General features: G+C 38.9%; 1 protein-coding gene across 7 annotated transcripts in view; it reads left to right on the top strand.

Annotated features, from left to right (window-relative positions):
* The window catches only part of cbfb (core-binding factor subunit beta), a 28,632-nt gene extending 5,354 nt beyond the window's left edge, over positions 1–23,278 (top strand). Inside the window, exons 4-8 of one of the 7 annotated variants that reach the window (XM_079465299.1) lie at positions 16,071–16,187; positions 16,288–16,383; positions 17,275–17,313; positions 17,623–17,670; positions 21,146–23,278. In XM_079465299.1, the coding sequence (XP_079321425.1) occupies positions 16,071–16,187; positions 16,288–16,383; positions 17,275–17,313; positions 17,623–17,652 (282 nt within the window). In that variant the 3' untranslated portion in view covers positions 17,653–17,670; positions 21,146–23,278. The other 6 variants (XM_079465302.1, XM_079465297.1, XM_079465298.1 and 3 more) reach the window with 6 other exon arrangements.
* Positions 23,279–24,357: the final 1,079 nt, after the last annotated feature.

Below are 24,357 nucleotides of genomic sequence, written 5' to 3'. Positions count from 1 at the left end.
TAAGGTTTCTAATAGACTACAACTAAAATATTCCCTTAGCCGGAAAGTGCTCAGACTCTTGGGTGATCCAGACACGCAGAACCATCCTGTCATCAGGAATGTGCGATCGCCGTCTGCCCATTGGCCCATCTTGTTCTTACAAGACTGTCGATTGGTTTATTTCTCACCCCGTAAATCAGTCATCGCCATGGCAGTAGTTACTCACAATGCGGCGTTGTGTGTTTCATTGCCAGACTGACTAACTATAAAAAGCAGCTTAGAGGTTCAAGCAAAGTTGTAAAATATGTGATGCGAAGTTAGGCAGGAGCACATGAATTAAGGCATATTTTATAGCTTGTCTGATGAAATGACTGATAACAAATAGAAAATCTTTAAATCAACTCTGAAATGTGCCATGAGACAAAAATGGATAGTATAATTCAATGTAAGTAGCTAGCTGCCTGCCAAATACATAAATGTAAGACACATGAAAACACAAAAATTCAATAAGAAAAGCGGTATTGAAGTTGGATTGGTGCATTTTTGTGAGTCAGTTTCCATAATAATTATATTAATAAAAGTTTGATAAGTCATATAAGCATTACATTCATATTTTAATATTGCAGTTTATTAATATATCAGTGCATGTAAATTATAATTATTATATATTTCATAAAAAAGATTTTCATAAAATTATTGTTGTACCAAATATAGTATTCAGCCTTATTAAAAGACGGCCATTATTTTAAAGGAGCTTAGGTTTTTTAACTGCCCCAGAATTCCTTGTGGCTTTTTTTCTCCTCTTATGAACTCAAATGTGATGACAGACTCAGTTTGCAGGCAAAGTTTCAACTCTACATCTCCTAATTTCTTTGTTGCCATCACCAGAGACGGCCATAATGTTCTTCCTCCGTAACCCTCACCTCCACATTTTCCTCCCCTTCTTTTCTCCTGGTTTGAAAACTCAGACGTTGCCAACAGAAGCTGTGCCGGGCAGTTTAAATTTGGCCTGTGGCGGGGGACAGTAGTATTATCTGAGTGGGCAAGAGCCCCGGCAGCAGAGCTGAAGCATAGGCTCCTAGTGTCACTGCAGGCTAATGGGAACCAGCTGTGGGGGAGGTTTAAATTTAGCAGTAGCTAGCACAGTCTTAGGGAGGAGACTTTAACCCTGTCCCAACCAGCGGAAGCAACTTGAAGTGAAAATTCCCCTATGTACAGTAAGTTTACTCTGTGTCAACTCATATGAGAGCACGGGCCTGCGGTGGTGTCATGAGTCTTTGTTTGTTTTAAGCTAATAGATCTACTGTAGATGGGTGTGACACCTGTTATGAATCGCTCACTGTTTTCACCTATCCTGAGTGTGCATCTCTCAAATAAACACTCCAAAATTCTCCCTTGGATTTGTTTACGTATCACAAAGGATGCTACAGAGAAGCTGGAAAGTACAGGGAATTTCATTGTGTCTGGCCCAATCATTAACCACTTTTCAATGAAAAACACTCTTTTTGATGTTAACTTTTGATGCTTACACAACTCGTATGAAAAACACTCCACGCTGAGTTTAGTTTAATAGCTTTGGGCATCATTCTATACTTCATGTCTCCACCACGACAGACTGCTAGACTCTCTCTCTTTCATACAGCTTCTGTCTCCACCATTTAAACTCAATCTTGTTGAAATGCGATCTCCTCCGAGATGGAAGCTTCAGCTGTAAGGCTTTAAGGAGATCTGATGCTTGGCGCTCCTTCCTTCTTTCCTCATTTTCGTTATAGAGCCTGTGTGTGGTTTTTACTTTTTTTATGCAATGCAGAAATTGGGTCCGTCTGCTCGGGCCATGCCAAGAGCCTTGAGTTTGTCATTCCACTTCGGAAGGGAGAGCAGTAAGAGAGTTATAAACTGATTGGCTGAGAGCTTCTAACGGCAGCCAACTTCTGCCTGAGACCCTCCACAGAGCACTGGGTGGTGGGCTATCGGTGCGCAAGCCTGCGTAAGGCAGGAGGCATTTCATAGGTGTATTAAAAGAAATGTTCACATTATGAGAACTCTGGTAGAGAATAAATGTGTTCATTTTTGTGTTTCACACAATGCCTTTATGTGTATAATCCATTTAAAAGGTTTTTTCAAAGGTATAAGGCATTATAATTGTTCATAATGTGTGTTGTAATACATTAGATGTTGTTTTAAAGAATTACAAGCAAATTTAAAAACGCAAAGTGTAACAATGAATTGATAAGTGTTATATGTCTCAACTGTAGTTACAATTATCCATGAGACATCACAGCGCATTATTAGGTGCATTACAAGGCATTATAAATACATTAAAACTACTTTTATAATGCATTATACATATATGCTTAAAGTAAAGTTTTCCCGACCTTTATATAGATTATTAGTTTATTGCATGCAATAATATTTTGTAAACATTGCAAACAAATGATGTTTATGTAGATGTTGTTACGAAGGTATAAACTTTAATTTTATAATTTTAATGAACGTTTACATATAACTACATTTCGTTACACTGTACTTGTATATGTGTAATGACAATAAAGTTGAATCTAATCTAATATAAGTTACTTTGAAAAATGTAACGTAAAGATACGTTAAATAAGGTATGTAGAATTAACTGAATCAAAAAGCCGATTTCTTGGAGAGGGACAAGGAAACTTGTTTGACAGTATTATGTATTTATGTAAATGATGATCATGCATGCATGTGTGTGTGCATCTGATTCAGGGCCAACGCTCGGGCCCCTGTGTTGGAGCCACGTCAGGGCGTGGTGTTTTTCTCTCTCAGACTCTATAAATCTTCGCCATGCTTGTGTGTGTAAGAATTTTCGCTCGGGGGCAGATAGCACGGGGAAGAATCGGACTAAATGACTCCATTATGAAAAGGCTCCAGTATGAAGCCTCACCACAGGAATTGGTGTTTTAATAGTTTTGCGTTTCCAGCACTATTAAGCAGTCTCCAAGTCTGATGTGTGTGTATACAGATGCCGACTGACTCAGTGTGTGTGCTTTTGATTTTACACCCTGTTTGTGTTTGTACGCATTGGTTTACGTGAGTCCATTTATTCATATATGCATGTGTCTGTTTCTTATTGGTTTTCTTGTATGTATGAATGCATGTGTGTGCATGCTTCACTTAGCACATATCTATATTCATGAGTAGTCATGTGCCACGGAACATGCCGCGGCGCTGCATGGCGCCAGTTTGACAGTTAACTCCAAGACAGGACACGTGGGGGTGGAACGCTGATTCTCGCTGGAGAAAATCAAACGAGGAGCAGATGAAGCTCTCTCATCTTCCTCTCTCTTTGTGCCCGTACAGTCGAGGTGAAACATTAAAGACTATTAAGTACTTGTTTGTCTTAAACTTGTTATTGTTAATGATTCAGTTGAACCGATAATAAAAGGGTTTGTAAATCACTTGAATGTAGTTAGGTGGATGACAAGTTAGAACTTTAAACAACATAACGCAATGTGACTTAATCGAACACAGCGTTACACAACAGTTTGTTACAGTCCTTGAATCTTATTGGATGAGTTACGTTTTAGTAGTGCTGATATCTTTGTTTTTTGTTTGCACGGCAAAAATAGACAAAACACTGACCCAATAGTGTCTATCGTATAAAAGCAATATTGTTCTGTCCTATAGTTGACCACAGTTTTGAAGTCTAACAGTACATTAGCCTGTGTCAAAATCTTTACATTTTCTTTAACATGATTAACTATTAAAGTTATTGTAAAGATGTTTGGAACACTTAAGAGCATTGTAATATTTTTTAACAAACCAAATTAACCTATTTGGTCAAATGAAAAACAAAATTTTTGAGCTATTTGTTATCACGTTACAACTGTTTCAAGTTAGCATTCATTAAGCATAATGATGCCGTCCTGAACTCTTATCTGCGTGACAGGTTTGTAAAGTCAGACAGGATGATAAACTACGGTTTCCGTAAAAATGCGGTGGGCTGCAGAGGAGGCTCGCGTTTCTTACGATCTCAAACGGAAGCAGCCATGCTCACCGATTACTTGTCAATGACATCATCAAAGCAAACGCGCTAATTGATTCCTGCTGCTTCCATCTCACTCATTGTTCTTCAGACCCCACCCCCACATTCATGTCTCTGATCTGATCCCAACATGTTTGAAGTTTATGTGAAAATTGCCACTTTGTGTTTGGCCACGCAGCCTTTTGCTGAAACAGAACTTTACAGAAGGCAGCAGCGTAACTCTGTTAAGATGAATCTAAACAGAAGAAAAAGTGAGAGAAATGCAGAACGGGATGTAATCGGAGGGTGAATGCTTTGTCCATCGTATACTTGCCTTGCCCCATAGGGATTCAATTATAGAGCCCAGCTCGGATTTCTCAGGCACGTCTCTCTGCCTTCCAGTCACACCCCTCTGATCAATAAGCTCTGCAGGAACACAACACATCATCATCACATACTTCCTTGTGCCCGTTTGAAATGGCCCCTGTCAGATATCAGGCATCCGTGGATCACACTGCTTAAAACTTGACTGAACGTCACTACATTTACCTCTTATTTGCAACTGCACAATAGCCATGTTTGTAAAAGGTTACAGTATAATTCTCAACACATTGCAAACAGAAAGTTAACACTTTAGAGTCTAGAATGTAGTATGCACGTTTGTGCATATCTAACCATATAAATAATTTAACTGCAAAACATGAGTAAGCGCTGAACTCCATATGGCATACATCACAGTTTAGTCATTTTTAAAGAGGTTGAAGGAGAATTTTTGGGACCTTTTTAACTGCATCTTTAGATAGTTTGCTACTACTGAATGGCCATGCAGACCTTGCATACTTTGTTATTCTTATAACATGGTCCGTCTCGTTTTCCCCGGAAACATGTAGGTCTGCTCAGGAGACCAACTCTACTTTTTGGCTTGGCTCATAGTTAGGAAAGGAGAAGGATATATTTTCCCCATTTCTGGTTTTAATGATAAACATGATACATATACATATTATATTGTTTCAGTATAGGCAGAATAAGCAGGTAGGGGAATACCCATGTCAAGTAAATATGTGATCATTACAGTCCTTTGCTTCCCTCCAATTTATGACATGCAGCAAAAAGTAAAAGCAAAGCAATTGGGTAACCCCAGCCAAAATGGACATAGAGAGATTGATTATTCTTTTAATATTAGCAGACGTAATGTTTGCAGAGTGCATGGGAATGACAGGTCCGGGTAGTTGGTGGTATGTTGAGTGTTTGTGAGGGCCCTTTGCTTTTGACTCTGTTTCAGACGTCGCTGTTATCTGGGCCAGATCTCTTTTGGGTTGTTTTCTGATTCTTCACTTGTACAAAGGTCCAGGTGAGAAATACAGCAGCTCTGTGCGGTTCAACATTCCTGTTGCTTGATTCCAGGAAAGAGCCTACTCTCAAGACACAGGTGGGGCATAGCCACGGTCACTGTCCACTCTCTTGACGTATGTTTGCAGATGTACATAGTGCTGCTTGTATCTGTGAGTGTGCATGTCTCACTTGAACAGCTTTGTATGTTGGAAAAATTATGCAACAGATGATGGCTTGTCCTCTATTTATTATAGCTTTCATAGCGCATAAAGATTCACATACATCATTAAGATCATTTGAATCGATTGTCTGTACAGAAGTTCAAGTGAAATTTAATTTAAGAGTAGAATTTCATCTTAGAACTCTTAAGATTTCATGTTTTCTGAGATGTTGGAAAAAAAACAGCAGAGATGGAGACAGCGTGGCTGGGTTGTGTCGCCAAGCTCTGGCCTTTTCTTTCCAAGATATTTACTTTTACAAGCATCAGTGTCAGCTAAAAACGTGCTGTTTGGAGACCTGAAGTAATGAAGCAAGCCACCAAACTTCATCCCCAATGTCATTTAAACACAGTTAAAGGGATAGTTCATCCAAAAATGAAAGTTCTGTCATCATTTACTCACTCAAACAGCTCTCATCCCCCATTAACAGATGTAATGATTTTCAAATGTACCATTAACAGATCTCATCCCCTTTGTTAACACAACAAAGACATTTAAGAGGTTTGGAACAATCCGAGGGTGAGTAAATGATGACAGAATTTTCCTTTTTGAGTGGACTGTGTCTTGAGTGAACAATGTCCTTTTAACGTCCGTCAAACGTCCATTTTAAATTCTAGTCTAAATCTACAAAAAGGTACATTATGTGCTGTATGTACTTTGAAATTAAATTGAATAAAATAACGTACTTGCGTATATTTAGTCAATGAATCAATAGATCATCATAACGCTTCTTTTAAGAAAAAATGTGATCCTAAAATACTTTATTTACACATAAAAACGAGTCATTCGTATTTGTATGTCATTTCTGGCCAAGGTAGTCGTTTTTGTTCTCTGATACAGAAAGGTGTAGCCTAATTGTAGGTTGTAGGGGGTTGTGGGCGGGGAGAGAGCAAGGGCAGTATGACCCTAATGGACTGACACTTCTTTGTCTTTATGTTTGTGGCAGGTGGCGTGGGCAGAGAACTTTAGGCCTGAAGGGCTTACGCTTTCCTCTGCAAGCGAGCGAGTGCATTAACAAAAGAGGGCTTTTGTCGGTTAATTTGGATATGTGCACGTGGGAGTGTCTGGAGTGCGTGTGCGTGAAACAATACTGCAAACGTTTAGTTTCTGCCTGTCTCTGATTACACAGAGAAGCATGCTCTATCTCTCCGGCTGCTTTGCCTAGGCGTGCTCAACACCTGCACCGGGCCGCACCTGTTTTTTGTTCGTGTGGGTGTGTTAGGTGCTCAACTGCAACTCGACACACTCTTTTGGCATATTTGCGTCTGCACAATGTCACCTGGACGGAGAAAAAACTAAGCTGGGCTGTGGGCGGCAGACAGACATACAGTATAAATCTCATGCATCAGTAAATAAATATTGTAGTAGGATGTATAACTAAAAGAGCAAGTAGAGATTGAGATAGAATGTTGTCAGACATTTCGAGTGAAGCAGTTTCTCTCTTTCCAGCATTAACCTTCATTCCCTCCCTTCTTGACGGGTTGTTACTCTGCTGTATATCTTTTATGTGTCCTTGGGCCCTGTTAGTTTCTCTTTATTGAAGGAACAGCTGCCTTTTGCTCTTACTCATAAACACATACACACTCAGCGATATGACTCAGTGTCTGTGAGGGTGGATGGAGAGTCGTATGTCATGCCTTTAGCTGTGGAGGGGGATCCGGCTTTCAGGGCCATGAGTCAGGCAAGCATATGACACCAGGGATGGACGACAAGGAGGTTCTCACTCTAAGGGGTCCTTTGCTCTATGGGAGAAAGATGTATTGAGTCCTGGTACGTATGGTTATGACATGATGACACAGTGCTCTCATGGGGACACAGGTTTTAAAGTCATTTTGTACAACCTAAAACCCTACGTCTATTTTTTAAATCGAGATATTACATAGAAGGCATGTTTCAACGCATTAACAGCATAAGTTTGATTTTTAAGAAGTAGGATTTTCTTGACTACCTTTGAAGAACATTTTTGGCAAATTGGATTGTTTTTAGCTATCAATAAAGGTCTAGCTGTGTTTAAACCTCCAAACCAATGCAGAAAATATATAATACGTTCACTTATTGTCTGGGTCTGAATGTGAGGAATGGGTCAAAGCGTCAGCCTTCCTTTATTTTAGTGCCATGATTCACACAAATCTCAGCATATCTACAGATTTGAGTCACAGAGCTGATACACCACATACATGTGAAATTAGCTTCTCATGCGCTCTCGATGGCTCCCTTTCTCAACATAAAGAGGGAAAGTCCAGTAAAGGCCTTTTGAGGTCACTGACTCACATACATTATAGAGAAACACACACACACGCACACGCAGGCATAGTTTCTCTAGTCACATTATGTCTTTATGTGTGAATAATCCTGTGATCAGCGACTGCATAATTAGCACTTGTGTGGGATCGCACACAAAAACACACTCTCACAAAAAGCTCCACTCATGAGGTGTGGGGACACAATGGCCCTCTGTCAGCGTTTGTGTAAGTGTGTGTGTCCATGCTCACCCCCTGACTTCTGGGTTCAGACCCTTCTGGTTTTCCCTTTCCCTTGCATGCTGCAAATCTGCCGATGATGGTCTGGCACGTGGCGAAACGAAGGGGCAGCTCGCCAGCACGCCGGTCACCCACCACACTGTTGCCACAGCGACAAGCATTGGGTCTCCCACTGCCCGGCTATTTAATTCAGTTTTGTTTCATTCATGTCAGCTTAGTTCATGTTTTTTGTCAGTCACCTCAATGTATAGATCTTTTTTAATTGGATTTTTTAGGTACAAATAAATGTTTAAATGTCCTTTGGTGTGACAGCAAAAATGTAGAGATAAACTAAAAATGTAGATTAATCTCTCCTATGCTATTTAATATTTTAAATATACATATTGGTAATATAAAATAATATACTTTTAACAGTTTGTTATCAAAATGTTTGCAATGTCACACTATAGGACACACGTTTAGTATATTTGTCAGCTTCCCTTATATTAAATCCATTTCAGTCTGTTGTAAATCTTACACATAATTAGATACATTTTTCCTTCAGCACCAGATTGTTTTTTTAAAAGACAAAAAAAGTCGGCAAAATACCAAAGTGTGTTATCAAATTTAAACATTTGACATCTAAATCTTCCAAAACCAAATCATCTGAGCTATGCCATCCATTTTATAATGGAAATTGTATAACTCTATTTGTTCAAATTGGTCCCCTTGTTTCTGTTTTTACCAATACCGAGGTCTCCTTAACTATGAAAGATGTCAGCAATGCAATTTTCGTCTCTTCTTGTGTTGCTTTCTATAGAAACTAGGAAAGTGGAAAGCTGATAGCACAGAGCAGCTAACATGGTTTTGTGTGTATGTTGCCAGATCCCTGCGTGTGCCGCTCAAGAAGTTTGTTTTTGTTCTTCCGCAGATGCTGTAGTTGTGGTAAACAATTTCCCAATCAGACTTTCTTCAAAGTCCTTTAAACTCTTCTTTCAATTAGTGCCTTCCAATTAAAGACATTTGTTTAGACCTACCGGCAATGTGTGTGCTTAAATATTCCCAGTAGAGCTAATGGAGTGCTGTGTGTGGGCCTGCGATCCTAATGAAGGCTTTTCTCCCTCTGCTTCTATCCCTCTCTCTCTCTCTCTCTTTAAAGAGAAGAAGGTACTTGGCTGTCACTATTGGCAGAAGTACAAGTAACTTTCTGCTGGTTTCATCTCATTTCCTGCGTAGATGTGTGGACAGTGATGCTGGCTGAATTGGTAGCGCTGCGTATGCTTCATTGTGATTTTGGACATTTACAGTAAATTATATGTTACAGGTTAGCGGGTTCCTTTAGAAAGTTTTCCAGTTACATCTTTAAGTTGTTATTCTATATCTGGAAATGTCATATTTTTTAATATTATTCCCTTGTAGGTCTGAAGATGTGTGCAGGGGACGAGTGCGTGTCCTTGTGTCTGTGTTCGTGTGTGTTTAAGTGTCATACGGCAGAGTGTGGGGGGATGTGGGAGCTGACATTTCGTTTTGAGGAGGAAGTCTGTGGTCGAGCCGTTTTCTACAACCCCCACCCCCCCACACACACTTCTTTCCTTTGCTATGTAGCTGCATTAAAAAAGCCTCACCATCTCTACAGATGTGGAAATCATTTTAGAGTAGTGTGTGTTGGAGGCGGGGCTTCGTTTGTGAAGCGTGGGATTCAGGCTATGTACTGGCCCATCTGAAAGTGCACTGCAGCCTCCCCTCTGCCCAAAGCACCATGGGAAGGCCTTGGGTTTGGCCTGCTTGTAAATGAAACCCCTGTGCTAGTCAGGCTAGAAATAGCGCTGCTGAACTGCACGAACGTGGGACTGCACATGCATCTTACAGAAAAACAAACTCGGCCCACTCCACTTCTGACAACGCCTTTCAGCTCCTGTTTTCATTTTCTAATTTATTCCAGAATATTTGTTTACCGTGACAGAAATACCCCGGACCCTCAAGTCATAAACCAGAAGTTCGTCTAGCTGGAAATATGTGGAGTGTTGTAAAAGTTGTACACAGGTACTTATGTCTGTGTAGATCACACTACTTTGACTCTAATTGACACATTGATCAGACATATAGCTTTTGACTGCACATCTGCCTCTTATGTGTCCCTTCCCTACATGCCTTGTTCCTCCTCCTCCTCATGACTCCTGCTCCCTAGAGAGGTGCATGGTGGGAAACAGGATGTCACCCGCTAGGTGGCTTGTCTCCACACTGCACTTCCTGTTTTCTGCATCTCTTTCTATCTTTGTTTCTGTCTTATCTCTGACTGTCACATGTTTGTCATTTAACGGCCTGCTTAATGAAGACTCGCATGAGTGAATAAACCTTCTGGTAGTGGTGATAAATTGTCCCTTCTGGGTCATTTAGTTCAGTTAATTTCATAGGGGAACTCTGAATATATATTTTTATACCAATATTTCAAGGGTTTGTAATATTGGGAGCTCAGACATGATATGAGTCGCCATTCAGATTTTTGGCTTTGAAGTCACAACAGGTTGGTAACACATGGTACATTTAGATTTTACAGGTTGTAAAGATGCTTGTGCAAGATTAGGTCCTAGAAAAGATCAGACCCTCCTGGTCTCTGCTAAAACCTATATTTATATAAATATATCTATGAATGAATAATCAGATAAAAATCATGTTTTTATGGTGTTTGTTAGCTGTATTTTCTGAGTTATTATGGCTCAAATCAAAACAAACAAACTGCAGTTTGACTGATATTAATTAGACTGTACAATAAAAAAAACATGATTTTTTTAAATGAGTTTTCTCATTTTGGAACCAAACTCTTCATATATAATCCAAAAACACATAGGTCACTAAATAATAAGTATACTACTTGTGGATGATATAACTAAATAATAAGCATAATTCTACCATGATATGATATGATATATGATATGATATGATATTATATTATATTATACAGTACGGTACGGTACTGAACTGAATGATTTATGATATGATTCTACTATTAAATGTGCTCCCCAGTTCATGTCCTTTCTTTTTATCAGTTGGTTTGATACCAGTTTCAACCACTTGCAGAATTACCATAGATGACAGACATTCAAAAAATGATGGATGAACATGCAAATCCATGATATTTGAATGCTGGCTTATGCCACTCCAGCTGGGAGTGACTGAACAGCTGGTGAAACTTAACAGTCGGTTCAAGCACAAAATGGAATTTTTCGTTCCATACAGAGGAATCAAGCCACACAAGACATCAGATACCTTGTGCGCACAGATGTTATTCTAGGAATGAGGAGTGTGTCAGTTTGTTTTCAAATTAATAAACATAATTTGCTGTGCATCTCTTCCTCATGCCTCAACAAAGCAGGACGTGCTGCTAAGCTCCGGGGAACAAGCATGTTCAGACTGCTCTCTCTAACTGCCCTATTGTGTGTGTAAGAAAGAGAAAGACTTTGAAGTTGCTGTGAGTCAGTCATGGCACAGTGACACACACACAACACATGCTTTCATGCTGAAAGGTGTAAGAGCTGCGGATTTACGGGAGAAGGAAAATCACAATCAAGTTCTTAATAGTTTCCTAGACAGCAGTTAAATTAAATGGAAAGCTTCTCACTTTCATATCATTTGAATATTTTACAATAAATTACAAAAAAATCATTACAATATTTCCAACTGAGCTCAGATTTGATTCCAGAGTCGGAATTCAAAAGTTCTTTATGAACTTAACAAAATCTCAATTTCTTCCAAAGGTTATAATCTGTGTCCTATATTTATTACTTCTTAGGAGGTTTTGGAGAAACTTAAGACAAAGTCAGACATAACCAATTGCTTATTTAAGTCTTGTGAGCTATGAATAGAGCACAAGAGACCTACAGTACAGAAGGTGACGGAGAGAAAGAGAGAGGTGGCTGAACAGATGCATGTAAACCCGTCTGTCTTGTCTAGGGCCTATAGGCTACGCGGAGGGCCCGAGATTGTTTTGGCTGTCTAAATCAAAAGCTTCTCCGGCTGAATTGAATCCCAGTGTTTACTCGTTCTCTCGCACGCCCCTCCCGCCTCTGCTCAGCTCCACAAACACACACAGTGTCTCATCCTTACAGCTGCCCCACCCTCCGCTGCCGTCTACCTCCACAGTCTTTCCTTTTGCCATCTCGCATACACGTTTGTTTAATAAACATGGCCCGAAGTCGAGGTACAACATTTTAATCCCACAAGCGTTGTTGTTGTGTTTTCTGCAATATTTTGTCATGGTTTCTGCATCCTCTTGTTACTTAGAGCTTACAGTATGTTGTTGTCAGATGGACAAACAAGCACAATCATACTTTGAGCAACAATACCACTTTTCTGCTAATAATCCATAGTTGAATGGGATTGAATTTTGACGAAATGTTGATTTTTCGATGAATGAACTGCTTTAGCTTACATGCTTTCTCTGTTTGAGCGATGTTATCTAGCCCTTAGTCCCTAACATTGTTATTTAACAATTAAGACACATTCCCATTCAATGCCTCAACATGCAATTACCCATCCATTCAGTGTTTTCCCTGGACCTTCTGATCATTCGGGGGGGGGGGGGGGATTACTCGTCACCTCCGATATACAATACAAAATGGAAAACAGCAGAGAGAGAGTACTGCTTTTCTCATATGTCTACGTTGTTGGCACGGCTCCAATGAAAACTGTGTGTTTAGGCTGATGGAGTTATGAATGTTCTCTCTGGATGAAACCCAGGAAGACTTTTTAAATGTGTTATTAATGGCTATAAGGGCTGTATTGGTTGGGAATGAAACTGTTTGACTTGGACAGATGAGAGCGCAAAAGAATCCGATATGACAAAAATGTAGGTTCGGATTCATATTTAGCATTTATTTTTATATGTGTGGCCCATTGTGCCACGTTGCTCAGAAACGGATCATTTGATTCTTTCAGTGTGTTTCTGCTATGAAATACCCTTTTTCGATTCTTCAAAAATTTGTTGTAAATTTGCACTACACAACCAAATATTACTTTTTTGAGTATTTATGTCTTCTAAGATCAAATCATATTGTAGCTGTATAGCTACAGATATGATTTCAGCAAGACTGTTGACTCCTGGGCTTGGTTTATGTTTAGTTTAACTGCTACAGAGCTGAGTTTACCTGTATTTTACTGCTGAGGGGGACACAGATCACAGCCTTCAGAGTATCCTGTAGAGAAACATTGTGGAAGAGTTTTCAGGGGGGCAGGTGTGGGGGTGGAGGAGGCTGTGAGGCTGAAAGGTTGTTTCGAAAGGGAACAAACAGTAGTAATGGCAGAAAGCCCTTCACTGCCGACAGGAAGCCTACCGTTTCCTCAAGTGTGAAAACACTGACACATTTTCAGTCATGTGATTTTGTGTTTTCATATAGTTTTTTTGGAGTCAGATGTTTTTACAGATGTGGGTAGATCTTTGAATCTCTTAAGATCATAATTTAAGCAGTAGAAAAACAAGCAATTTTGTTGTATTTGCTAACTGCTTTATTTAACAGTCTTGTAAAGAGGTATGTACATTTTTAGAGAAACATTAAAAGTGATGGGACTCAAACCAGCCTGTTTGCGAGAGCGTCACAGTTCCAATAGGATGATTGACAATGAAAAGTGTCGGATGTTGATGTAATGTTGTTTAGACCTACAAAAAAATTGTGGTTTATCTTACAGTATTATTTTAGTAAACATTAGTGTAAACCATAATACCAGCGACCTGCACAACAGCAAACATCTTTAAGAACTTCACTTTCATATAAACATCTGTGATGATGTCTCTCAAATGTTTGCTAAAAACAAAGTTTCAAAGATTTTGTCATTTCTGTAGCCCGATTTCACTGTCTTAATGGTCCTTTAAATAATGCTTTCATATCCATATCACAACAAGCAACAAAACTGGAGAGATAATATTTATTTAATTCATTTGGGGGGGTCCTAAAAACATCTTAAAATATATCAATTTAAGCTCTTTTTGATCAAGACACCTCTAACATTTAAGTTAGTCTGTGACTAGGCTTCTGACTTGCTCCTTGATTTATAAATGTGAAGTTTTTCATTTTTTTTATATTTTTATGGCAGATATTCTTGCTTTTGTAACTATTCTTCTACAGTAATGAATATAGGGGTGGCTGGTTAGGAAAAAGGTCATATTATTATGTAAATCCTTTATGTGATTTTTTTCTTAAAGTCGACATGAAATAAAAATTATCATTCTAATTGTTTTACAGAGGTGAAGTATTATTATAAACTATTTATCCGTGCAACATCATTATTTGTAAAAAATACATTTGCACTTGTAATCATTAATCAAAAGATTCTCATTTCACTTGGGTATACGTCACTATAAGGAAAAAAGACAACCGCTACTTCTGTTATATGCCGACTTAAAATTCTTTATGTGAATTTTTTGTTGTAACAACTCATTTTCTATACAAAAATCCTATACTATACTCGACAACATTCACAACGATGTGGTGAGTTTCGTGGGTATGAAACTAGGCAGACACACACAGCTACACATCGCTTAAAGACTGCAGTTAATCTAGACAAAGCCCATGTTGTGTCTGTTTTGCTGGGGTGTTAGTCTGGCAGGTTTCTCCAGCAGTCACCACTGCCCAGTGTGGGACTCTTAGTATCCAACAACACACTGCGGTGTAATCCAGCATTGAGTGCTCCTGCGTTTTTTTCTGCTCTTGAGGAGAGCAGCACCATGAAACTTCACTCATATCTGGTGACTCGGGTGCCTCATTGGTTTTGGCGGGTAACACAGAATACGTGCGCTTGCGTGTGTGTGTGCGAGTGTTTATAGCTGGCCTCTTTCACTGCGCTCTCCTGCAGATACAGAAATAAACAGCACCCACAGACCGACAGACTGCACGCTTTTGTCTCAGCCTGGATTCCTCAGTGGCAGAGATGTGATATTCCTGTGGCTGTGAGCCAGATAGACAGTCATATACCCCCGTCTTTCACTCATCCCACTTTCTCACTTACTCTCTTTTTTACTCTTCAGTCAAACTGAGTCACATTCTCCATGTCTCTCCAGCTCTTGTTCACCTTGTATTTTTGTATTTTGTCTGTTTCCTATAGACAACAATGGGATTAAATAAAGATCAAATGCTTAGTTTTTTTCTTCCTGGCTTTTCCTTTTTTCACGTATTTGTCCTCTACAGTTTAATCTCAATTGTTTTATGACAGATATACTTGAATTATGATAGATAATCTCATTGTTCTTAAGGGGTTTAAGGTGAAGAAAAAGTTGAGACATAACTGAGGGCTCAATTAAGTCGTCTGACCCCCCACCCCCTCGTGCTCCCACACACGGATGTAATCATGTGCCCGCCCGTGCTGCCGTGTGCACTCCATGCTCAGTATAAATAAAGTCAGACAGGCTTTGCCTGTCTCTGCTAGGCGAGCATCGATGTACCCTGACTCTACTACGCTGGCCTCTATAAATAAATACCCTCATCACAGGAAGCAAACATTGGAGGCTGCCCTACAGTATTTGGCTCTCGGCTGGTCTGAGAGCTACGACAGGAAGAGACCAAAAAAAATCTAATGTGTATATCTGTCTAAGTCTGTTTCCACAGTCGAGTTACAGTATGAAGCCATTCCCTGCAGTAAGTTCTGCCACAAAAACTCTTTTACTCCTTGGCAGACACTTTTATCCAAACTTGCAGTGCATTCAAGCTACACAGTGTATCAGTTTGCGGGTTCCTTGGGAAGTGAACCCATGAGCTCAGCACCACGAGCGTCACACGCTTCCATTTGAGCTGCAGGAACATTATGCATTTAGACAATGTTTTGCAATTCAAATGACCCATTGTACAAGCGGGTGTGACGTTTTCATATGCGGCTATGACTGTAGAGTAGGTGGTTATGCCTTTTCACCTGTTCCAAAGGCTGTCTGTCAGTCGATCCGTCTGTCTGATGCGTCCTTGTTCAATTGCGCAGTTTTTTTCACTGTGGTGTTTTACAGACACAATGAGAAAGAGAAACAACAATACAAATATTTGAAATTAAAATTCGTTTCTATTCTGGTAATATTTCTATCATAACATCTAAGTATGGGTTTGTGTGCAGGTGTACCTGAAGGCTCCTATGATCCTGAATGGAGTATGTGTGATCTGGAGAGGCTGGATTGATCTTCACCGTCTGGATGGGATGGGCTGTCTGGAGTATGATGATGAGAGGGCACAGGTACAGAGAAGTCACATCATGCATTCAGCCTCATGCCTTATGAGCATCAGAAATGACTGATCGCCTCTTGTGTTTCTGTGCGGTTTGTGTGTGCGTGCAGCAAGAGGACGCTCTTGCCCAGGCGGCCTTTGAGGAAACGCGCAGAAGGACCCGGGATTTTGAGGACAGGGATCGCTCACACCGCGATGACTTGGAGGTGGGAGTTGCCGTGTGTGAGGTTGAGTGTGTTCGTGCTGTCTGTGTAGTTTAGATGAATGATCAGTCAGTGCATGCTTAAAATCTAATGCTCTTTTATTTTAGTCGTAATGGAGATCTGTATTTGTGTGTACATGTTTTAGATTTTTGCATGCACAGCACTACATATGCTGTATTGGTTTACCATAATCCTCTTCATTGATACCACAATGTTTAATACTTCAGCAGTTCACTGTGCATAGTACAGGACAGTAGTCAGTTCTATTGGCATGTTTTAGATGCTCCTGAGCAGAGAAATGATCAAGTGGTGCCACCAGCATCTTCTGACAAAAATAAATATATTTTTAAAACATGTTCAGATCATTTATCAATCCAAACTCAAAAGAAAAAACTATAACTGCATAAAGAAAATGAACGTTTTATTTTTACATGTACTGTATATTATGAATGGAATAAATGTTTAATGTTTAATGTTTAGATATAATGTGGCAAAACATCATAATAATCCTAAAATTAGGCTACATTTCCAAAACAAAAAATAATTTTAATTTAAGGTAAAGTGACCTGAAAATATTTTTGACAGGTTTTGTTAGATACAGTCGGTATCCATTGCATTAAATCTAAAATGTTTCAAAAATTCAAAAATATATTTAGCATGAAAGCCAACATTTCAAAATTCTTTTTAATTTTGACATTGTCATATCAAAAACAGTGGTTAGTAATTGGCTTCTCTCCTTTGCAAGACTGTAAGAGTGAGTAAATCTTTAAAAAAAAGCTAGAAATAAATGGCACCTCACAACTTTCTGTCTCTCTCCTGATTTCTTAAGAGCTCTTGATGTAGCTAAACAGCTTGTCTGGAGCAACACTGATTTGATCACTTGTCATTTAGCAGATGCCGATGGCACAGCTCAGTCATTTAATAACTCAGGAGGTAAGACATCAGTTTAGGATTTCATCTAGTGAACTGCTTCCTTGATTTTACAAGTGTCTGCGTAGTATAAATCATTTAGAACAAATGCAAAATGAATGAGGGCATGTTGATGTGTGCTTCATAGTATAATGTGTGCATGCATATGTCTACTCAGTGCAGTTTGTGTATGTTTAAGCTGTTGAAATGCTTTATTTGTATACTCTTGGCTTAGTGCATGAAATATCTTTGCATTGTAAGTCCTCAAATACAATCATTTTACAATCAATCCAAATTGCGCTCCTAAGATGAAAACCAAATTGTGTTTTTTAGGACCCTGTGGCATCAAAAATCTGGGACTGATGGCCTTCAAGGACCAGGGTCTGTCTCCTCTGCTTCTCTCTATGCTTGTGTCATGCACTAAACTGTGTCTGTGTCTGTAAGTGTGTGTGTGTGTGTGTGTGTCAGAATTTCACGAGGGCATGTGCATGAAAGAGCATCTTTATCTCTGTTATCTTCTATGTGTGCGTGTGGATACATGTGTTTGTGTGTGATTCTTAGAAACATTTAGAGGTTAGTTTCTATAAGTCGGATTGTGAGGTTTATAAGTGTTAAAAATACTTTGTCCATCCCATTGGAACAGAGAAGCAATCTCCCACCGGCTCAGGAGACCCCCTACTCTCTTTACTCCGACTTCTGTAATGGAGACCAGACTTCCATCCCAGGATTCCTTTCTGCCCCGCCCACCCACTCCCCTTGCTGCAAAGCCCTCTGGGAGCTCTCATGCACAGCTTGGCAGCACATGACCAGAAAGATCCCCCTTATGAACCGCCGCCATTATATTCCTTTCTTCTAATCTACACCCTCTGGCACTCCTTTACACACTCCTCATCCTCCCCTCCAGAATCAATCACACCAGGGTCTCTTTTTTAAACAGATCTCGCTGCTCATGAAAATCAAATTTCCTACTCATCGCAGTCAGACGATTTGTGACTCACGGGCCAAGTGTTTTTCCCTCAAAGCTCAAAGTCACTGCGAGCGGTGGAAAAACGAAACCCTGTAATTATTCTATAATTCATGCCTTCTCATCCCAGCAGTGTGGAGCCGGACCCTAGATCTGAGCTTGTTTTAGTATGTTCTGCTCCTTACCGTTCTATCAGCTTTATTTTGGACACTGAACAATGTTTGGAGCGAACATACGGCCGCCAAATCTCAGGCTCCATCAACTGTAATTCAATAAAAACTAGGACAATATCAGTGTAGAGCACTTGTAATGGAGAACCGCTTACTCCGGCGACAATTACAGAGACAAAAGCTCAGCAGAAAATGTGTGTTTTCTGGGAAAGGGGGGCTGGTTCGTTGTGAAAGGGGTTTTTCTAAATTATTCTAGCATTGTCCCGCCCGTTTACATTCACTTCAGACATAACACTCTGTTTTATACTTTAAATTGATAGTTCACCCCAAAATGAAAATCATTTACTCACCCGCTTGTCATTTCAAACCTGTTTGGTTTTATTTCTTATTCCGAACACAAATGAAGATATTTTGAAGAATGTTGGAAGCCAACGTCCATTCACTTGCATTGGTCTTGTGTCCATACAATAGAAGTGAATGGATGCCAGCGCTGTTCTGTGACCAACTTTCTTCAAAATACCATCTTTTGTGTTCTGCAGAAGAAACAACGTCTAACAGGTTCGAAATAAATAGCGAGGCGAGTTAATGACGACAGAATTTTCATTTTTGGGTGAACTATCCCTTTAATGTCTTCTCAGTACTGAATACTACCCAGACACAAGTACCAGCGCTATTGATATCCCCAAAGTGAGGTTAAAGAAACACTCTCTGCTTCTATGAACACACACCGATTTGTCTTTTTAAGTGCGTATTTGTGTGACTGTGTGTGTGTGTGCAGGGGGAGCAAATCAAAGCCAAACGAAATCTAAGATTGTAATGGCCTTCTCCATGATAGATGGTAAAGAGATGGATGAAAAATAGATAGGGCATTTTTCATTAAAGCTAGGCCTTTACTGCAGGTGGGATTAGAGCATGAGTGATGTTGGCCACTGAAAGTATTAATATATCATTAGTATTGATCTTTTTCATTAGCAGCGCTGGCTGCCCTGCAAAATCTAAGCAATATTGACTTGTGGTACAGGAGAGTGCTGCAGCTGGGCTCCATATGATCGATGCTGCCTCCTCCCATTCACACACAAACATGTTTTGTTCTGTTTTGGCCCATTGAAGATGCCTTATAGAGATATACATTGGAGGTTTGCTTTGATTTTGCTGATTATTTATAGTGTAATGTTCACATGCAACACACGTCTTGTTGCATCGCCGTCTGACCAGACTGCTCTGTGTACAGTATGACAGCTTTAACAGCTTCATCTGTTAATGCGTACGCTTAAACACAGGATTCCCAGGCGTCAAGGTCGAATAAAAACAGGCAAGGTTTAGAGCGCGCTATAAACGCCAGTTACACGGACGATGACCTCACGCTATGTGAGATACACTACGTCTGCCTCCTGTCTATCTTTCCCCTCACTGTCTGCCTGTCTGTCTGTTCGTCTGCCCTGGTTGTCCTCAGACATCTATGTCAGGGAGAGATTTAGACGTAGGCACATAAACATATGTATCTGTGACAAGGCCATCAGTCATATCTTTATTTTTAAGGCTAGTGATTTGAAGTCTTGCCCCTGACTAATGACCGTCTGCCACTTCTACCAAAAAAAGCACCTTACCTCGGTATTCACTTAAGCTGATCTCTGCTGTCTCCTGCTGGACTTATAGAGTAATTGCATGTGTATTTTAAGGCAAAGGGCGCTGTATCAAATTGAGTGTAATGTTTTTGCTAAGGACCACACGGAATCTGCGTGCACCAAACTTGGAGGGAAATTGTGTGGAGTTTTGAAGAATTGGAGAGAGTTTGACTTTCACAGTACAATGCAGAAGGAAACAAAAAGCGATTTATATTCTACATCCCTGGAATCTTGCACATTTGTTTATTGAACGTTTTTTAAAAGAGCATTCTGTCATGATTTCTTTCCCCTCATGTTGATTTTCATCATTTCTTTTGTCTTTGGAACCCTAGAGGAAATTTGTTAGGAACGTTGAAGCTGTTCTTTGTTCCATACAATAAAAGTGAATGATGGCTGAGTCATTCTGTCCATCTCCTATTATGTTTTATTTCTATTGGTTTGGAACAACATTTGGACGAGCAAATGATGACAGAATTTTCATGTTTTGGTAGTCTAACCCTTAAATATTTTGGCCATTTTTATATGCTTTCAGCTACAAATGAAGAGTTCATTTTCAAAAACAGATTAATATTCTTTTTTATAAAAATTAAAAAAAATATATAGTCATGTTTTTTATTGTAATAAATAGTATGGGAGTTAATGGGGGATGAAATTTGACCATCTTCCAGATATCTTCCTGTGTGTTCAGCAGAACAAAGACATTTATATCGGTTAAGAACAGACATAACTGAATATTTGGGTGAAGTATAACTTTAAAGAGATTAAACATTTTTAAAACTGTTTTTGCAAATGAACTAATTTTGAAAATGTGCAGAAACTCAATTTGACATTTATAAGCAAGTACAAATCTATTTTAAATCCATTCCACAGAATTTGCCTTTTTTCCCCTATTATCAGTGTATTAAAAAGGTCAGCAGATTCCATCATATCTGTGGTTTCAGTAAAGTTTTGCTTATTTCAACTAACTGTTATATGCACTGGAAAAACGTTACAACAATTTTAACTGTATTATGTCTCTGTCTTGGTTTGTCTGTTGGCGTGTGTGTATCTTTGTGCACATCTCGCATGTGTGATTGTTTTTGTGTGCGATGACCCAGCCCAGGCGACAGCAGGACCCCAGCCCTGGCTCCAACATAGGCAACACTGACGATCACAAGATGCGCTAGCGGCATTCATCAAAGTGGGCAGGGGTAGGGTCATAAGACCTCCATCACCACGGCACTCTCATCTCCAGATGCCTCGCTTATCACAGGACACACCAAAGTCCAGACCAGTGGGGATATTCAGGTGGGATGTTTGGGAGGGGGGTAACGGTGGTCCCTCTTTTAGCCTGGTGAAGGGGCTGGGTGGGTTGGGCTGGGCTTGATGTCAGTCAGAGATTAATTTGCATTTAATTCAGTCCCTCGTTTCTTCTTGGGAATTTTGCACTATGTGATACATTCAGTTCAAGTCTCCTTTCGGTATGCATGGTTTTCCTACCTATGTTTGCTGTTGTCCCCCCTATGCAAGGCATCTTATTTTATTTTTTAGCCCTGTTGTAATTAAATGGCATTTTTTATTGTTTTATTCATATCGTGTGTGAAAGTCAGGATGTTTACTTTTCATATTTCAATTTGTTCTTTATATAGACTTGTCTGTCTTTGTGCTATGTAGGAAACTAGTAAATGTTGTTAGCTAGATTTGTGCAGTATAGTAGAATTTGTTGTTTATCTAGAAGGAGGGCGCTGATGTTGGGGATAAAAGAGGTCTTTTTCTTCTACAATCCTCCATGTTCTTCATCAGTTGAAATTTGCTTTGAACATAAACCAAGCAGCAGGAAGTGAATATCGAGGTCAGTGTTACTCTGCGTGTGCTCTACACAAAATGAGGTGGAGATACATATTTATCGTCAGTTTTAAACTGCACTCCCCTGCTTTTTTCCATTTATGTTTAATGGTTCACTTTTGTAATGCCTTGACAGAAATTCAGACAGACTTTTTAGTTTTTGCTGCATATTTTTATTTGATTTAAAAATCAGTTTTCGGTGATTGCAGTGAACCTGAATTAATCTCTTAAAATTGATTTTTTTTGCAGTACACAAAAAAATGTTTTGGGGTTTTGATAAGCAAATTGATAAAAAGTTTAAAATGTATATCATAAAATCAGGTTAATGTATAACTCATATGTGCATTATGTCTGTTAATGATCTTGTTTTATGTATGTTAAGTGCATATCTCTTTAAGATGATCACCTTAAAGATGGTGTAGGGGATGTAGAAGTCTGTCTTCAGGAGAATTTTTGATAGTGAGGCGATTCAGGATGTTATTTCTTAAGGATGACTGATAAGCATAAGGTTTGAGTTGAAAAAGAAAGGATAGTGTAAGGGTAAGTGTACATTGTAGCTCAGAAATGGGCTATAAATATGCAAACAAAAGGTTTGATTTTCATAAATTAGTCATCTCTGATGGTTTTTGTGAGTTTACAAGATTTTGCATAATTGACATAATGTTTATTTACCACAGTCAAAAAGAGAATGTAAGGCCCTGGCCTTTTTCTGATGCTGCATTTAGAAGGTATGGCCTATCTTAACACCAAATAAACACAAAAGAGAGTTATTTATAAAGAACAAGTTCACATTGTCTGAGCGGTGAAGAAAAACTAATTTTGTTTGAGAATAAGATATACAGTCTTTATACAGTAGGACCAGGCATTTAAGCACCAATGAATGCTAAGAGATTGAGAAACAGGTCTGAATTTATTTTGTAGATGCCAGAGATAGAGAATCTGACCAAACCAGAATCAACAAAACAGTCCTGCTTTCATTATTCCGTATAGACGCTTCCACTTTCTAGGTGTGTCTTATGCTGTGTATCAAAGAAATACCCTTTGCTGGCCCCCATTAGATTTGTTTACCCCTTTACTTAATGCAGGCATTAAGGCAAATACGCGCCAGTTAGTGAATGGCTTTTTTAAATGAATGAATAAATAAAATGTTTATTTTCTTAATTGTGTTAAGTTATTGATGCAGGTATACCTATGTTTCATTATCAGGATGCGCTATGATGAAATGTGTATTTCTGTATTGATATTGCTTACATTTCCCTCTGGGCCCTGAAGGAACTGGGAATGCTTTTATATGGTCTGTGATTTTAGCTTTTTTCTCTGTTGTTACTTTTAAGTGAGGAGGACTATTAACTGAAGTGTTATGTTTGACTTGTTTCTTAATAAACTTGTAACAAATCATATTATCACTTGATGTTGTTGCGTGTGACATAAAGGGTATATTAAGTTCATTGAAACATTACACGTAACGTAGCTTTATAGACTTTTATTTTGAAATCTACACTGCACCGTATTAGTCTCAACCTCAGAGGTCACGGCCACTGACCGTTATTTTATTTATTTTTTATTTTTTTGTTAACATTGTAGAACATTAACAAAAAAGACAATCATAGTTTAACATTCACAACCAACCTTAGCTTACATACAAATATTAGAACATAATATTCATATCATTCCTAAATACAATGAAGACAGTGAAAAAAAATAAACAAACAATAAATTAAACAAAGTAGTGGAGTAGGAAGTTATTCAAATTATAAATCCAAAATCTTCCAACACTGAGTACAAATACACTGCTTTAGGGCTTTTCAACTTTTTCACGGTCATTTAATATACTCTGAATTCCTCATTGAAAGCCACTAACCGTGGAGGAATTTTGAAAAATTTACATTTGTGTATATAAAATTTCAATAAAAGCAACATATTATTAATTACAAAAAATTACTTTTTATCCTTAATTAATAGTCCAAACTTAATAAATTCCAACGACAATATCAGCCTTACAGGTAATCTTTGTTGCAACCAGCTCAACGCATCGTTCCAGAATATGGTTACCAAATTGCACTGACAAAATAAGTGTTCACGCCCACTGACCGTTAGTTTAACGTCTGACGCATAAAGGCACACTTTTCTGGAAACACTTCAGCACGTTCGAAGTCGTCATCTGATTGGTTGAAATGTAAAAGGATTTACGTGATTGGTTGAATTTTACAGGATTTCCGAGAGAAAAGCTTTATCAATATCCTTTATCCAATGGTTGCTTTCGGCCTTTGCCAGAGAAAGCGGCGACAAATACCTTCAGTTTTTCATAATTTTTTTAATGCTTAATTGACATCAACATGAGACATTACAATAATAACAACAACAACATAGCATAAAAGAGAAAAATATAATAAAAACGATACACACAAGGGTATTCAGATTAACATACAACATTGTATACATACATAAAATAATAATAATAAAAGTCTAAAAAAATGTGTAGTGT

This window comes from Barbatula barbatula, assembly GCF_947034865.1.
Source record: "Barbatula barbatula genome assembly, chromosome: 10".
NCBI lineage: Eukaryota > Metazoa > Chordata > Actinopteri > Cypriniformes > Nemacheilidae > Barbatula > Barbatula barbatula.
The sequence above is the reverse complement of the archived record's forward strand: the minus strand, read 5'-3'. Positions and strand labels throughout refer to the sequence as shown.